Below are 17,221 nucleotides of genomic sequence, written 5' to 3'. Positions count from 1 at the left end.
TGCCAGGATTAGTTCAGCTGGTACCAGCCTATCCTCCAGGAGCTCCTGCTCCCAGCTGGAACCCCGCGCAGGAGTTTTCATCCGTCTCATCTGAAACATTTGCATTGCCAATCTATCAATCAAACCATCCTTATGGGATGATCGTGCAAATGTTTTTCTCCAAAAGAATGGTAAATATTTAGAAGGTTCCTCTGTTAGTAGAGAATTGGTTAATTGGCTACAAAAAAAACGTGCTGAAATAAATCTGCTGTTATATTAAAGCATACTTTGATATGTGTACACGTATCAGGGAAACATATTTGCTGCAAAGACAATGAAATAGGAAGGCAGATGTAGGATGTCCAACCTGCCAGGGATCGATGTGTCCCTTACCCACATTAAATGAACTTGTATGAGAGGATGAAATGTGTCTAGAGAGAGTAAAATGGGAGCTACTCCAAGCTGATTCTATTCAATGAACAAAAAACTGAGAGAAACAAACTAAATGAAATAAATCCAAGTGCTTCACTCTGAAGCCCCTTTTTAAGAACAGAAAGAGAAACCCTAGCCTAAGAGGAATTGGTGGCAACATTTACATCAACTTTTAAAGAGAGGCTTCACTTAATATAATGTGTATGGTGAAGCCACATAATGCCGCTGTGCGTAGCACGGTGCAAAAATGCATGTGCTGAGTTTCACACACAGCATTCAGAGAACAAGTTGATAAACGCAGGATGAGGAACAGACAGACTGACAGACAGACTTGGTTATAATTTAATCTGGCTTATTGTTATCTGCAGGTGTTACAGTTAAAATGTTCTAAAAAATTATTATACACCCTTAATTCTAAACAGTTACTTGGAGGACAGTTAGAAAGTCTGAGAGTGAAACAAACATGCTCCTTTAAAAATCTTATTTGAAAAAAAAGGAGGGGGGAAAAAGTATGTCTGAAGCACAAAGATGACATCAGAAACGTTCCTCAATTCACAGATGGCTGCACCTTTCAAAAAAAATTAAAATAGGAACCCTAGATTGATTTAATCACCCATACAAGCGAAAAAACGTAATGAAGATACTTAGTGCCAAATTGGTTTCTTGGGACCTTTTCCATGTAAATAATACAAATCAAACCTTGAAGTTCAGTGCAGATATGATCTGACAAGTAAGCCAGGCTTTTTGTTTTACTTTGATCCAGCTCCAGAAATATTTTATCCGAGGTAAAGTTGTTTTTAAGTGTTTTCCATTTCAGTTTTTAATTTTGGGTATTCATCATATAGGAAACTTGCTTATAACGCTTATAACATCAGTCTGGCTGAACTGACTCACAGCATCAAACATAAAGATTTCCTTATATTTGCTCCTAAGAGTGAAAACATAAAGAGCTCTCGATGTGACACAGGATCAATTTCAACTCGCTCGGTTATTTTTAATGGTACAGTGAACGTGGACAACCTGAGTTGAATATTTCCAAACATCAAGTCAAGCCAACTCCAATATTTGTAGCACTGTGCCACTTCTCATAGGTGTGTTGGTGAATAATACTTTTGAAAATAATAAGATAGACAGGCCTTTGTTTTCTAAGTGATTCTCCAAATTCCCCACATGCTGCCATTCCCTCAGGATGCCGTCTGGGAGCAACAGTGCCTCTTGGAAGAAAATGTCCGCGTTAGGCTTCTTCTGATTTTTTTAGTATTATACTTTTATACTTCTGTGTGTTAAAAATTAAAAAAAAAAAAAAAATCTAAAAACCAAAACTTTTTTTACTCCATTCTAAAATCAGGATGAAGATTCTGCAGTTCATAAAACTGCATATATACAAAAAACTAACCTTGTTCAAAATTTTCAGTGTTGTGGGCCTAAATAGGGGTCTGGGCACCTTGCTGTAGGCATCCAGTTTTCAGAAACTCAGCTCTTGTGAATAATGTAAAATCCTCTGGATTCTCTTACTTCCACAAATTGGTATGTAGTATATTTAGAATTAACAGGGCCCCTTTTCTCTTTTCAGTCAAAGATGTGGTGTAAGGTTAATGAAAATAAGATGGATCTTTTATTTTGGGTCTTAAATATAATATTATTAAATGTGCCCACCAGAAATGTAGGATAAAATATTTGCTCTGCTTGAAGATTATGTGATATTTGTATTCTAAGCCTCACCACAGTGGGTTTCTTTAAATAGAAGCTATACTTTACTCCTAAATTGCTTAAGGCAAAGGAAGCAGAGATGATGTTTTTATGAATGTTTAAATGCAAATGGAACTGAGAGTGAATGCTATGCTAGCTAACATCAAAGGCTCACCAAAGTCTCTGCATTAATGAGGCTCTTTGTTTCCTGGATCACAGATTACAACAGGTTTCCAACTCATTGCCAAGGCTTTATCTCCATTTGGGAGGGCTGTAAATCTCAGACGATTTTTTTCACATGCAAAACAAGAGGATCATCTGAAAGAGAAAAAAAAAAAAAATAATCTGAAAGTAGCAAATATTTCATTCAAATGATTATTACTCAAAGTGGCTGCAGCTTATTTTATTTTTGTGATGTTTAAAAGAATGGAAATCTGCAGATGGAGTTTCCTATGGGGTAGCCCGCTCATTCATTTGGATGGGAGAGCTGAGCAGGAAAAAAGCAAACGGCATCCTTTCCCTCTCCCATCTCCTTTAGCCCAGCGAAAACTGTGCCCCCTAAATCAGAACAATAATTCTATGTCATGCAAAATCAGCAATTAGCAGAAAGACGGATTTTGCTTCATTTAAATATATTCAGTACTTTTCAAAGTGGCTCCAACTAGTTCTTCTCCTCCCCAAAAAGTAATGAGATTATATCCCTAGTAATAATACCCTCATTAACAAGAAAAATAGGGACCGAGATTTTTAGCTTCCTATTCAAGGGCTGAATGTGACAATATGTAGTATATTGGGTCATAAAAAACAATTTACATGGCGTCATTACAGTCTGTAGAAAAGTCTCCAGGACCCAGGGCTATCTTATGCAATCTTAATTAAGGAAAATAAATATCAGTGTGTTGTTTTAAGCTACCGGAGACATGCACAGGACCTGTCGTATGTGATCAGAAGAGATGGGGAGTTTCCTTTTCCATGGGAACTGCTTAAAAAAAACCCTCCGACGCCGACACAGAAGTGTCTAGTGTCTTCGAAATTGGCTGCGAAGATGGTAATTTCATGTTTCCTGACCCTCGGGGCCAGTCAAGAAAACTAATAATTTTCTGCGATCCGACGTCACGTCTGTGCCTCCGAAGGGGCCGGGGCGGAGGGAGCGATGGCGGGGAGCGGGGTGCTGGGGGCATCGCCCTGTGGTCTGCGGGCGCGGCATGCGTGTCACCCACGCGTGTCTGCACACACCCACGGCCGAGCGGGCACAACTGGCGTGTGCACACGCGTGGGGGTGTGCGCACATACGTGATGAGGCGTGTCTGTGTGCATACACATACAGGTGCTGGTGTGTGCGCAAGCATATACGTATTGGTATGAGTCTGTGTGTGCACACATGTGCTGATGTGTGTCTGTGCACACATATGTGCTGATGTGTGTCTGTATGCACATACATGTCCTGATATGTCTGTGTGTGCACATATATATGTGCTGAGGTGTGTCTGTGCACACATATACATCCTGATGTGTGTCTGTGTGCACACATATATGTGCTGATGTCTCAGTGTGTGCACATATATATGTGCCGATGTGTGCCTGTGTGTGCACACATGTGCTGATGTGTGTCTGTGTGCACATGTGCTGATGTGTCTGTGTGTGCACATATATATGTGCTGATGTGTGTCTGTGCACACATATACATGTTGATGTGTGTCTCTGTGCACGCATATATGGGCTGATGTGTGTCTATGTGCACATATATGTGCTGATGTGTGTCTGTGTGCCCACATGTACACGTCCTGATGTATCTCAGTGTGCACACATATATACGTGTTGATGTGTGCCTGTGTGTGAACACATATATGTTGATGTGTGTCTGTGCACACATACACGTGTTGATGTGTGTCTGTGTGCACACATATATGGGCTGATGCATATCTGTGTGTGCACACATACATGTCCTGACATGTCTCAGTGTGCACACACATGTACGTGTTGATGTGTGCCTGTGTGCACACATATGTACGTCCTGATGTCTCTGTGTGCACACATATACATGCTGAGGTGTGTGCACACATATATATGTGCTGATGTGTACCTGTGTGTGCACACATACATGTCCTGATGTGTGTCTGTGCACACATATAGGTGCTGATGTGTGTCTGTGTGTGCACATGGACATGTCCTGATGTGTCTCAATGTGCACACACGTATGTGATGATGTTTGTCTGTGTGCACACACATATACGTGCTGATGTGTGTCTGTGTGCACACATGTATGTGCTGATGTGCGTCTGTGTGCACACATACATGTCCTGACGTCTCTCAATGTGCACACACATATATGTGCTGATGTGTGCTTGTGTGCACACATATATATGTTGATGTGTGTCTGTGCACACATATACGTGTTGATGTGTGCCTGTGTGCACATGTACACGTCCTGACGTGTCTCAATGTGCACACACACATATGTGTTGGTATGTGTGCACACATATATGTGCTGATGTGTGTCTCGCACCCCGGGCTGGCACTGGGAGGGGGGGCGGGAAGCCTGAGGGGGGTCTGACGGTCCCTTTAAGGCAGGGACTCCGTATGTGTGCATATGTGTGTGTGTGTGTGTGCATGTGTGTGCGTGCGCGTGTGTGTGTGTGTGTGCCCGCCCCCGGCCCCTCCCCGGAGCTGCCAATCACCCGGCGGCCGCTTTGATGTCGGCAGCCCTTGGCCGCCGCGCCGCCGCGCTCGCACACAGGCACCGGGCGCTCCGGTCCTCTGGCTGCCGCCGGCGCCCGCTGCTCCCGGGGAAACTTTCCGGGGCTCGGAAGAAAGGGGGGGGTGGGGGGGACGGCGGCGGCACGGGGAGCCGGGGTGAAGGCGGCGGCGGCGGGGGGGGGGGGCGCGCGCGCCCCGTGGAGCCCCGGCATCCCGCGACGCCTGCCCGCCCGCCCGCAGGCTGCCGAGCCCCCCGTGAGAGGGAGGCAGGAAAAGATTTAAGAAGAAACAAAACATTTTTTTTTTTTAAAGGGAATTTGAGGAGGGAGAGCTAAAAGAGAAAGTTTAAAAGTTAAAAAGGAAAGGAGAAAAAAAACCCCAAACTTTAGAAAGAAAAATTTCAAGAGGGAGCGAATTTTTTTTTTTTTTTTTAAGAGGGGGGGGCAAAAAAAAACTGAGGGAGGAAAGAAAAAAAAAAAAACCAACATTGCGAAGGGCTTGATCCGGGCGGCGGAGAACAATACTCGTCCGGGAAAGTTGCTGCGCGGCTCGGGAGGGAGCGGCGGGAGGCAAAATGCCGCAGCTGGGCAGCGGCGGCGGGGACGACCTGGGGGCCACGGACGAGATGCTGGCCTTCAAGGACGAGGGCGAGCAGGAGGAGAAGATCCCCGAGAACGCCTTCACGGAGCGGGACCTGGCCGACCTCAAATCCTCGTTGGTGAACGAGTCCGAGGGCAGCGGTAGCCCGGCCGCCGCCGCCGCCGACCCCGAGGTGAGCTGAGCCGGGCCCGGCCGCGCCGACCCGCCCCGGCCCCGCGCCCCCCGCCCCGCCACCCCCTCCCCCGTTCTGCCTTTCTCTCTCCTCCCCGTGCAGGCCATCAGGCGTGTGCAGGATCCGCAGAGGGTTTATCAGGAGAAGCTCCCGGACCACATGGATGATGGTTAGTCGCAGCCACCCCCGTGTCTCTCTCTGTGTCCCCCCCCATCCCCGGTCCCTGCTGGGTTCCCCCCGGTCCATCCCCACGGTGGGTGAACCTACCCCCCCCGGTCCCCAAACCCGCTGCCCCACAACCCCTGGGAGTGAGGGATGCCTGACTGCTACAGCCCCCCTCAGGGAAAGCTGCTCCCATCAGCATCGAGACTTCCCAGTGCACCCCATGTGGGACCCCACACCCCCGGGGGACCCTGGCACCCCAAAACACCCTCCCCGAGGAGTATGGGGCAAAAAGACTCCCAAAAGGTGCTGTAACCTCATCGGGGGGCCCTGACAGGGAGAGGAATCACCTGTCATAAGGCAAACGTTGATGGGGAACTTTAATTTCAGCAGGTATGAAGCACCAGGACCCAGGGATGTATAAAGGATCTGCGTATTCTGGCTACCCTTTCCTAATGCTGTCAGATCCTTATCTGCCAAATGGATCTATGTCACCTCTGGTGAGTTCATCCTCTCCTTACGGAGAAGTTTCGTGGCCTTTCTCACTGCTGAAGTATGTTGCAGGTATCGTGCAGGCACCTACACATGCTTTTTTTTTTTCCCTGACAAATGGCAGCCCTGTTTCTAAAATGCCTGGGCGCTGTTCTGTCCAAGCTGAAGAGATAAGGAGTGGGAAGGGGGAAGGATGCCCGGCAGCAAGCGCCTGCTTCGCTCCAAATTTGCTGGAAGAGCTTCTCTTCCAACCTTCCCCATCCTCTAGATTCACCTTGACTCTTCCAGCAATCAAATCCTAATACCTAATATAAGAATGCCCCTTCCTTTTTCTGGGTCACGAGCGTTGGAGATGAGCAGCTTCTGGTGTTTGTGCTCAGGGATTTCTCCCGCAGCTTAACTTTAGTTCGACGTATTTGCTTGTAAAACAGCCAGGTTTTGGCCTGCCCTGGGTTAGGGCTCTGTTGTGGATGATGGCCTAGAAAGTGGATCTTGTGCTGCTAAAATGGCAATAGAGGTTTTTAGGAAAAGGCTTAGTGCTGCTGGAGGACTATTCCAGTTGTCTTCCTGTAAAGTTTTTCCCTCTGGGGTCAAATCAGCTGTGGTAATTTTGTATATTCTAATGTTTATAAATTTTGCTATCTGAATAATTAAACTAAGGGCTTCTCTACAAAAGCATCACCATCTCTATCAGAACTTCAGAAAATAATGTCAGGACATTGCAGTGGATGGTCAGTGCTCGTGTTGCTCCTGGGTAGCTCGCATTGCTACATTCGTTTCAGATGTTATTCTGCATTTACAGTCAGTAAATGAGAACAGAACATCATTTGGTTTATTTCAGTTTTAGTTTTTAACTGGTGAAGGGATAAGGTTTAAAAGAATATGCAATGTCCTCCTTAATTTCAACCCTTTGTTCCCTAGAGGGGTTGGATGTTAAAGTGGTGTTAGGAAAAACAGATGGATTGTGGGGTATGAAACTCAGGTTAAAATGTATGAAATATTGTTCACTGGAGTCACCGCTGCGTCCTCCCACCCGACCCTGCTGGCCTGTGTGTCGGGAGACGGGTCCCTCCGTGAGCCTGCCCGTACCCCAGCACAGCCCTTCTTGGGGACCTGATTTTCCTCAACTGCAGACTTTGCTGAAGTTGGTGTGCACATATTGAGGACCTGTCCCTAAATTTTGAAGTCTTCCTTCAGTTTACAGCAAGAAAAGATGGGTTTGCAAGGCAGGGCCAATGTACATTGTTGTAATCCAAGTGTTTCTTCTGTTGCTTCCTACCTTGTGTCCCGTTGTCCAGGTACCAGGTATCCCCCTCACTCCCTATAATATTAAGCTTCTCTCTTCCTGATAAATGCTGATATTAAATTTGTCTTATTTAAATGCGTTTAGTTTGCTCCCTGGTGTAGAATCTGAGTAAATTCAGAGTTACATTAGCCCAGCAAGTATTTGCTGTAGTAGAATATTTCTTTTAATCTTAAACCCTTAACTAGATGGGCAACAAAGTGCAATAGCCTATTTATTAGCAATTAAGCTAAAAAGTAGATTGTGGTTTGTGAATCGCCTTTCCCCTTGATAAAGTAATAAAACCCTAAGAGGTTACTGTCAGAGCGACAAACAGGAGTAAATAGACTGTGCAGAACTCAAAGGGGAGAAAACTGAGTAGCAGAGAAGGAAAGATCCTGTCCCCTTGAGAGCCACAGAAATCATCCAGTGCCTCAGCCAGCTTTACTTAGGCCTGTCTGGATCCTGTGCTGGTTTTATGTTGTGTGGCTTGAAAAGCTGATTTGATGTTTTCAGATAAAAATTGGTTAGCTAACAGACACAGGAAGATTTCTTCCCTGACTTGTTTTTTCGACTTGTTACAACAGCTATTCTGATATATCTTTCTGGGCTATTTTGTCTTGTATTTATATTGACTGTGCAAAGGTTATCATAGTAAATTATGTATTGCTCTGTTATAGATTTATTGCTACTGTGTATATTATACAAAGTCTGGGCTATAATCTGGTGGCTGCTTCCAATAATTGAGGAGGTCAGATCTGTGACCGAAGATTGCAGATACTTAACCATCCATAAAAGTGTGTTTAATTAACACTTTAGCACAAGCGGAGTCGGGGAGGAGGGTTGTGTGAGTGAATGGGATTACATATCACAGTCATGCGTGCACTTGACAGTGGAGATTGTATTTTGGTTAATGGGGCTTCCTGGAAACGGTTGTTTGCAGCTAGGATTAATTTCAGAATCCTCAGAGAATAAAAATTAAAAAATTAACCCAGGAGTACTTTGGCAAACTGACAGGGCTTTTCATTTACCTGATTGAAAAATATAATACAGCTCCCTGAAAGACGAAGGGCGGCCGGCACCGAGGCTGTGGGTTGAACCCCCGCCCTGCGACGCACCATAAAACCACCTTTTTTTTTTTTTTTTTTTTCTGCGGGCTCCCTCCGAACCCTGGCAGGGTGCTGCGAGCGGCGCTGGAGCCGGCCCGGAGCGCCTGCCTGGGTGGGTGTGTCGCTACCGGCGTTACCGGCGTGCTGCTTTCCTTTTTTTCTTATTTTCTCAGCAGCATCACTTTTGCTTTGTTTTCCTCAAAGTGGTTGTAGCCCGCTAACTGTTACACTGCTCACCCCAGCATCCTGCTAGGCTGCCCGCATCTACCCAGCCAAAATCATCTCTTTTTGCCAAAACACACCCACTTGTGTTATTTACATGCTCTGGTATCGCTCCGGAGCGAGGCACTGAACGTGTGTGGGGACCTGCCATCAGGAGCGCTGCCAAGCCCAGCTGATGGCCCCAGCGAGCAGCAGGATGTGGCAAGAGCCCCGCTGCAGCAGCAGAGCCCGGGCGTTGGGCTCGGTGGCCCACCTTCGCTGCAGGTGGCCAACGCTGGTTTAGGGTGGTTCAGCTGGAGTGATGCTGGTTTGAGCGTGCACAGGTAGCCTGGGCTGGCAGTGGAGCGATCAGGGAGAGAGAAAGGAGGGCTGGGGGGTGGCCAGGGCACGCAGGGGAAGGTGCGCCTGGGGCTGGGGACAAGGCAGCCCGAGTGTCCCGTGTTTTGGGAGCGTGCTCTGAACCCCCGTCGGCGGGCCGGGCTGCGGAGGGCACGCTCGCGGTCAAGTGTGTTAAGGGCATCTCCACGCAGACTGTGCCTGCATCTGAAATCTCGACATTTTGCAAGGCACCAAGAGAACCGTTTCTCACCCAGCTCTCAGGTGTCGCATGCGTGGTGGTTCATGTCTGCTTTGACTCTTGAAAAGTCCCGCTTTTCCCAGAGGGGAATATATAGGATTCGCCAGTTAAAAATCTGCAAGAAACTTCCACAGAATATTAACAAGTTGGGGAACTGTTTTTCTAAATTAAATATAAAATCATAAAACTATATCCTTTTTTAAATAGTACAAATGACTTTAAATCAAATTAAGGTACATCCTTAGTAAGAACATCAGCCTTTTAGGTGGTTACAAACATTAGAGGTCAGACATGGTCAAACATGTTAACACTTTGATCAGATTAAAATATTTTTCTTGCTACAGTTGTATAATTGAGTTTAGACCCGAGGGGGTTTTCTGAACATTGTTATATCTTGTACCATGTGGTAGTTAAATGGTAGAAGGAGCACTTATAAGTTCCTTTAAGTTCCTTTTGTAAATAGATTTATAAAATAGGGGAATGAGCCGTGCTGTCCCATATGTAGGGCACAAGCTCTCCCCACTCCAGTCGGTGGGAGAGCTCCCGGGAGAGCTCTTCACACCTTCTGTGCACCTCTGGTGTGTGTAGTGAGCGTGTGAGGTGTGTGACGGCAGAATTAGAATGTTCTGTATATAAAGCTGAAGCACTGGACTTTCTGTCTGCGTGAGAAACAGAGGTCCAAGAGCCTCTATTTCTTTGGAAAACAGACAGTACCTCATTTTCTTAATTATTAAGTTGTCTAACCAGAGCTCACGTAGGAGCAGGAGGGTGGTGGTACCTTCCCAGGCTCTGCACATTTCAAGTCCCCAGATGAGGTGGCAGGCCCAGGAACTGGTGCCGATGTTCAGAGCCTGCTCCCCGTGGTCTGCGGGCCTCCTTCAGCTTGGTTCTCGTTGAGTGGGTTTGAAACGTCCCCTTGGGCAGGACAAGATGAAAGTGCAGTTACTGCTGGCCTGGGGCCACAGGTCCCAAACATCTAACATGAGGTCAAAAAGCACGGAGCTGAAAGTCTCCCGCTGCCCTTTGCAGGATGGAAGCTCGAGCAGCAGCAGCTGAGCCCTGGGACATGGCTACTTCTGCTGCAGCCCCCTGCACCCGCGGCTGCTCCGTCCCTTTGCAGGAGGAGGCTGTTGTCCCCGCAGCAGTTGGCAGAAGGAAATCTGCAGCTCAGCTGCTTCTGTGTAGAGGTCTTTCTGTCCTAGCTTGCACTCTCAGGGCAATAGTTTAGCATTGCTTTTTCCTGTGTCGAGTTCTGATCCTGTTGAAACCAGTGGGAAAACTCCCTAGAGTCGCCCTGTGATGGGGATGTGTCGCTGCAAGAGGGCTGCTGCATCCCTCTCCAGATGTTGTGCATGGAGGAAGGGCAGCTGCAAGCAAACAGTAGTTCTGCAGCAGTGCTGGCTGCTGTGGGAGAGCAACAACATCACCAGCAGCATCCCAGCCAGGTTCCCTGGCAGCTACGGGACCTCACCGGGATGGTGCTCTGTCGCCGTGAATTGTTATATTCCCGGCAGAAAGCGTTAGGAGTGCGGTGGCTGTTGATGGATGTCCTGGCAGACAGACAGATGAGTAATTTGTTCCCTCCTGACCAGAGCAAATCCACTTCTTCCAGCTCTTCTACCTAGCTTGAAATAGGATAATGGTGAAAATAATTTTTTTATATTAGAGCATAATGTTGGATAGGTAGATGTACCAAGGCACAGGGCTTCCGAGGTCATTTATTGCATGTCTGATTCAGCCTTGGTTCCCCCCCAAGGAAAATTCTTGTGTTAATTTCTGAGTTCATATCACACCCTCAATTTTGAAGCAGAACTTCCCTTTGAAATAAATTAGAGAGTTCTGCTTAAGAAGCAGTGACATGATACAGCACTGCCTCTGTGTGTGGTCTAATATAACCTTATTTTTAAAATTGTTTGGAATGAAAAAAAGAGGGAGAAAAATGTCACAGGGAAACAAAAGCAAGTTTTATGTAAATCCGTGCATGTGAATAAGTGTGCACGTGATTCAGACAGTTCAACAATATCTGCTCTCCCACTGGGATTCCTTCGCAGGCTACCCTGCAACTGGCTTCCCAGGCACGGGATGCTTTGTCGGTGGGGAGTTGCTATGAGATTATGTATGGTAAAGGCACCGTTCCTGCAAGCTTCCAACTGTTGCTGTTTGTGAAATGTTATTAGCTCAACCGGTTGAGAATTTGGAGAGAAAAGCAAAAACCTAACATCAACCCAAGCTCCCAAAGCTCATCCATGTTAATGATTAATATTTTTGAAATTTTAACTGTGAAGAACAAAGTGATTCAGGGGCTAGCGGTGCACGACGTGTCCAAGATGAAAGATCATTGCTCGGTCTGGTATCCAGAGCTTTATCTGAGAGAAGGGGGGAGCGGCGGGAGGGCAGCGAGGAGCTCTGCAATGTGCTCTTGCTGCTCACTGGCAGGACACGTGTCACTTCACAGCTTGCAGTCCCTCTCCTGCCATAAGTCTACAGGCACCATTAAATTCCTGCGTTTGGGTGGAAAACTCTGACAAACCCATATGGTTGGGTGTGCTGGCATTTGCTGTTTGAGGTGCTTGTTCAAGTAACCACGCGTGTGTTCCTGTGACTAAACAGACATCGCCGACTCCGTAGGGATGACTCTCTTGACTGCTTTCATAGACCGTCTGTGAAGGGCCACATCCTACTCACAGGCTGAATCCCTCTCTTATCTCTAGCGTGATCTGCAAGTGAAGCAGGTTTTCAGGCTCCGAGTGGTGGTGTGAGCTGCACGCCTATGACTGCAGTCTGGTCTGGACTGTGTGTGTCTGTGTGTGCATGACACAGTGGTTATTGGTAGAGCACAGTCAAGTGCTAAGAAACATGAACAGTTTTGAGGAAATATCTACAGCTTGCCATTAATTTCACACCCGCAGTTCTTTGTCTGCCCTTTGGTCGTGAGCGATTCAGCAAGGCCAAATTTAGTCTTTGTTTTGTACGGGTTGGCCTTTGAGCCCCCTCGCTAATTCACTGTAGACAAGATGAAGGAAGGACCCATGCATCTGTGAGCATCGTGTATGCTCCCGGAAGGCTGTGCTGGACAGGGCGGGTTTGGGTGAGCAAGAGTCAAGCACGTGCTGCCGTTCAGGTACTAAAATCTCCTGCATCATGTGTGAGTCACAGATTCCTCAAGAAATCCTCAAGGATTGTCTTCTCCTGTCTGTTTCATTGATTTGAAGAGGGACTAGATGCCAGATGTCCTCTTGGTCAGGGCATTGCCACTGCGGGAGCTTCTCCCCATCCCACCCCTCTGAAGCTTTGGGCTGCCTGCAGCCATGCCTCTCCTTTCATTTGCTGCTCATTTCCTTGGTTTCCCATCCTTTGCTGCTCCAGCTCGCGGCTCATGGTGCCAGGAGGTAGCTTACATCAGCATCTCTCCCAGCCTGATGTGTATATATACTCTTACCTCATCATTTACCAGTGGTGGGTGGAGGGCACAGAAATAAAGAGAGTAGGTACAAGTTGCTTCCTGAGCTCTTTGCAGATCCGCTACAGCAGGGAAAACTTCTCAACCTGACCAAATCCCAGGTTGGTGCCAAGCTGGGACATGTGAGTCCCCCCGCACAGGCTCTTTCATGTGCTATTCTTCCAAATCTCTCTTTAAAAAAATATTCTATAACATGATACTTGCTCATTAGTCTCTGTGTCTGGAGGATGAAACAAAGGTTCGGTAGGAGGACGGGTGACTCAGAGGGTTGGTAACAGGATACAAAGCTGTTCATTTCCTAGTTTCCAGTTTTAATCCAGCTGAATCAGTAAAGACTGAAGGCCTGTTCTGTCTGCTGACTTGTCCAGCGGTCTGTCCGGGAGGGCACGGCTCCCTCCAGCCCCCAGGCAGGGCAAGTGTTTCATGGTGTGAATGATGAGATGTCCTGGGAACCTGCAAGGTCTGTACCAAGCCCTCTGCAAATGTCAGCCAAGGTCTTCGTTCTCGCCGTGGGACTGCCAGTTCAGCACATGCTGCTGGCTCACAAACCCACCTACTTCATTTCTTAAAGGAAGTGATTGCAACATCATGTGCCTCTGAGTCTTGATTACAGCAGGATCTTTTTCTTGGTCACCTCCCAATGATCTTGGACAAAGAGCTCCCACCTTCACCTCCTTACAGAGCAGCTTATCATTGCCCTGTCCTGTGGCGCTTTCTCTGATTTTTGCCTTTGGGTCTTTATCATTTATGACCATTCCCAAAGTTACGAAGGACTGTTCCACCACCACTGCCTCTGTGAGGTGGTTTAATGGAGAAAGTGGGACATTTGGTCAATCCTGAGGATGACGAAGGTTAGCAAAACCTGGCAGAACTAGCGGTACCCATCCAGAGCATCCTGCTGGCTGGAGATGCCAGGCAAGAGGTCACTAGAGTGGCTTTAAACCACTACTCCTCTCCTGTCCCCCGTGTCTGTGCTAAACACAGCTCAGCTGCAATGAAAAGAATCTGGTTCATTGTATTTCATGGGGTCACAAAATTAGTATTTTGTTAAACAAAACAATAAACTCAACAATGCTGTGGTAAATTTTTGAAACCAAAGTAAAGCTGGATACTAGAATCTAGAGCACTTTCTGCTCCAGTTATAACAACTTTACATTTGATTAAATGATAGGCAAAAAAACATCTCAACAGTATCTCCTTTGTTCCATTGAGAATCTGAGGCTATAATATACAAAGTACATGTCTGCCTTGAAGAGCTATGCAGTAATCATGGACTGACCAAAAAAAAAAGACTTTTTTTTAGTGATTCAACTTGTATGCTATATGTTAAATTTGTTTTCTGCTGTGGTTTGCTCTGAGGAATAGCATACACGAGTGTAAACAGAGGTTCTCCTCTGATGGGACTTATACAAAAGCAAAATGTGAAAGCCCAAGATCATAAAGTATGCTTGACTCAGCATGAGGGGGATGCAATTATAAACACACTTGTGGAAGAAGTGCTGGGGAGATGCTCTTCCCAGCAAAATGCTCAGAAAGGATCAGAAATGTGGAATTTTTATTCTAACACTGAGGAGATGGCACTGCGGAGATTGCTTTCATGTTTAGGAAATAAGCCATTGTAAGATCTACCACATGAAAATTTGTTGTTCTTAGCATGGAGAGGCTGATGAGTTGGTTCTTGTTACGTGCTGCTGCCCTGGAATTACTGGCGCGGGAGCGGAGATGGCGAGGAGGAGTCGTCGTCTTCTACAAACCTCGCTTTGTATGACTTTGCCCTAAAAGAAGAAAGGCCGATTCTAATGTGGGAGACGGTGCACAACCCCTGACACCAGCATACCCGAGGTCGAAATTTGGCCTTTGAGCTTTGGCTTCCTGCTATAACTTACAGAGTGTGGCATTGCCAGCTTTGAAATCCGACCGTCCAAAGGGACACGCGGATTCAGAAATCCAGGTGACGTTTTGTGGGATCGCGTTGTGCTGTGCTGACTGTTCCTTTGGGACAGTCAGTGCTGTCACATAGGATAAATTAAAATATGCGTATGAACCCTAAATCCAAAACAGAAGCAATAATATAAAATAAGAAATAAAATTATAAAAAAAAAAAAACAACACCCAAACCTTTTTTTTTAACTTTCTCTGATACAAAGCAATTTCTCCAGGACTGTACACCATATGAAACACATTATAAATGCTCTTGTAAAATCCACATCGTTATACCACATGAAAGGCTGGGTCCTAAAAATAGCCATTCAGAGAGGATGCAGGCTAGTAGCAATTTCGGTGATCGTGAAATAGTTGTGTTGACATCTCTATGCATGCACACCCACAGAAAGCTTTGACTTTTGAATATTCTTAGCAACATTTGTGCTTTATGGAATTTTCCATGTTCTGGTCCCATGAATAGTCTCTTACCCAGTGGTGTTCCTTCCTGATCTTATCCCCATGTTTCTAACCCTGATTTTACTGACAAAATGGGTAAAGTTTTTTTGGTTTTAATTTTACATGAAACTCTTTTGTTGCTATCAGTTTGACGGTATCACGTGTTTTTCCCTGTCTCCTATCAGTGGAAATACTTTTATTTTCCTTCAATAGACACACACATCCCTGATATTTTGGAGGACTAACTGTCAAAATGTAAACCTGGAGCATTAGATGATAACATGAGGAACTGCCACATCTACCCAGCTTTTGTATCTGCTGTAGTATTCCAAAGAAAGTAAATGAAATCTGCAGTAATTATACAGTAATGTATCCACAACAAAAAATTTCTTCCTCATCGCAGCGATCAGAACTTGGCTTTTGTTTTGAAATATGAAAGGATGCAGCCTCCTGGCTTTGGTGTGTTTGCAGCAAAGCCCTGGCTGGGATAAACTGCCATAGCTCTGGGATAGACAACAGAGTCCTGCCAATTGATATCACTCGAGATCTTTTTGAAGAGCTCATCAGATTTTATTTTATTGCTGTTGTGTTTTGGTTTTAGCTTGTTATTTGTTTGAAATCATTACTATAGGGATAGCTTTCTGAAAACCGTTTGAATCTTCAGTGCTGATCTCGTGTTTGCATTTTTCTTTTATAAGTAGAGATGGGGATGCTGGAGACGTACACCCTCAAACACGAGGATGTCTGAAGGTTGTGGTTTAAGCCTGTCCAGGGTTTTAAGTGTGTGGCCCTTCTAAAGCCAGTTGGAAACAGTCTATTTCCTGAAAATAAGTTTGCTTTTGGAATTGGAGCAAAATCTTTGGAGATAGCGAATGAAATAATAGGGTGTTGAAGAAAATGACATTGCTTCTTAAAGAGCTGGCACAAAAATCGTTAAGTCTGGTTTCATTCAAATCAGATGTAGCTGTGGTTGTAATGAGGCAGGACACAAACTCTTCAAGCAGTGCAACTCAGAGTGATTCACTGCAAGACTTACAGTCATTCTCTGCGTAGCTTTAACTTCCAGAGCAGCTCTTGTCCCTTCTCCAGCTCTGGAGTCCTTTTGCGATAGAAACACGCTCTCAGATTTTTAGATCAATCTGTTGAATTCTTGCAGGCTGTTAGCAACTTTGAAGTATCAAGTACTGTAAAATGACATCACAGAAATGTGTTTGCAGTTGCTTATTTAGCTCCCTAAACCAGCTGGACCGGGGGCCATGGGAACACCTTGACAAGGCAATAGTTTTATCTAAACCTCGGAGTAAATCCATTTATTTCTACGCACAGTCAGCAGTAATTTAAGGATGTATTTCAAACTAAGTGCTAAGACATTTTGGCTCATGTTGGCATACATGCTCTGTATAATGCAGCACATACAAGTGTTCAGAAAAAACTAAGAAGTTTTTAACGCTTCTGCCTTGAAGTTAACATCGTGCCTAAGCCCTTTTGTGTTTTCCATAATTAATTTCTTTGATGGCTGAAACCAGGGTTATATCTAGCAATGTGAGGTTTTTTTACTGTTCTGGTGAACTCTGCTTTTCATGATAGGAGCAGAATTCAGGTGAAAACACTACATATGTGCTGTCTGGGACTTCTGACAGCACTTGAACACAAGGGTTGTTGTAGAGCAAATTTAATTTCTTCACTCAAGAGGACAGAAAATTGCCTAATATGTCAGTGCCAGTTGCTTGGTTGTTGGCTTTTACTGGAAATAGTATGTAACTACATACATATATGTAACTTTGGAAAAAAAAAAACTATTTTAAAGTGTAATATACTATTTGTACTGATCTAGTATGAGGATCTGCATATAAATGCATACTGAGGGATGAGGCAGGCTGCAGTGAATCCCTGAAAGATCAACTCCTGTATCCAAAAGCATCACTCTTCATCCAAATGTGCTTCTAAAAGCAGTGCCGTGGTAAATGTC

The 17,221-nt window shown here is 45.6% G+C and overlaps 1 protein-coding gene across 5 annotated transcripts in view; it reads left to right on the top strand.

The window, feature by feature from the left end:
- Positions 1 to 4,970: 4,970 nt before the first annotated feature.
- TCF7 (transcription factor 7) overlaps positions 4,971 to 17,221 on the top strand; it is a 75,375-nt gene continuing 63,124 nt past the window's right edge. The window contains exons 1-3 of one of the 5 annotated variants that reach the window (XM_074883566.1): positions 4,971 to 5,569; positions 5,672 to 5,738; positions 6,122 to 6,231. In XM_074883566.1, the coding sequence (XP_074739667.1) occupies positions 5,372 to 5,569; positions 5,672 to 5,738; positions 6,122 to 6,231 (375 nt within the window). In that variant the 5' untranslated portion in view covers positions 4,971 to 5,371. The remainder of the gene's footprint in view (positions 5,570 to 5,671; positions 5,739 to 6,121; positions 6,232 to 17,221) is intronic. The other 4 variants (XM_074883565.1, XM_074883561.1, XM_074883562.1 and 1 more) reach the window with 4 other exon arrangements.

The sequence above is a fragment of the Strix uralensis genome, chromosome 14 (genome assembly GCF_047716275.1).
Source record: "Strix uralensis isolate ZFMK-TIS-50842 chromosome 14, bStrUra1, whole genome shotgun sequence".
Taxonomy (NCBI): domain Eukaryota; kingdom Metazoa; phylum Chordata; class Aves; order Strigiformes; family Strigidae; genus Strix; species Strix uralensis.
The sequence above is the reverse complement of the archived record's forward strand: the minus strand, read 5'-3'. Positions and strand labels throughout refer to the sequence as shown.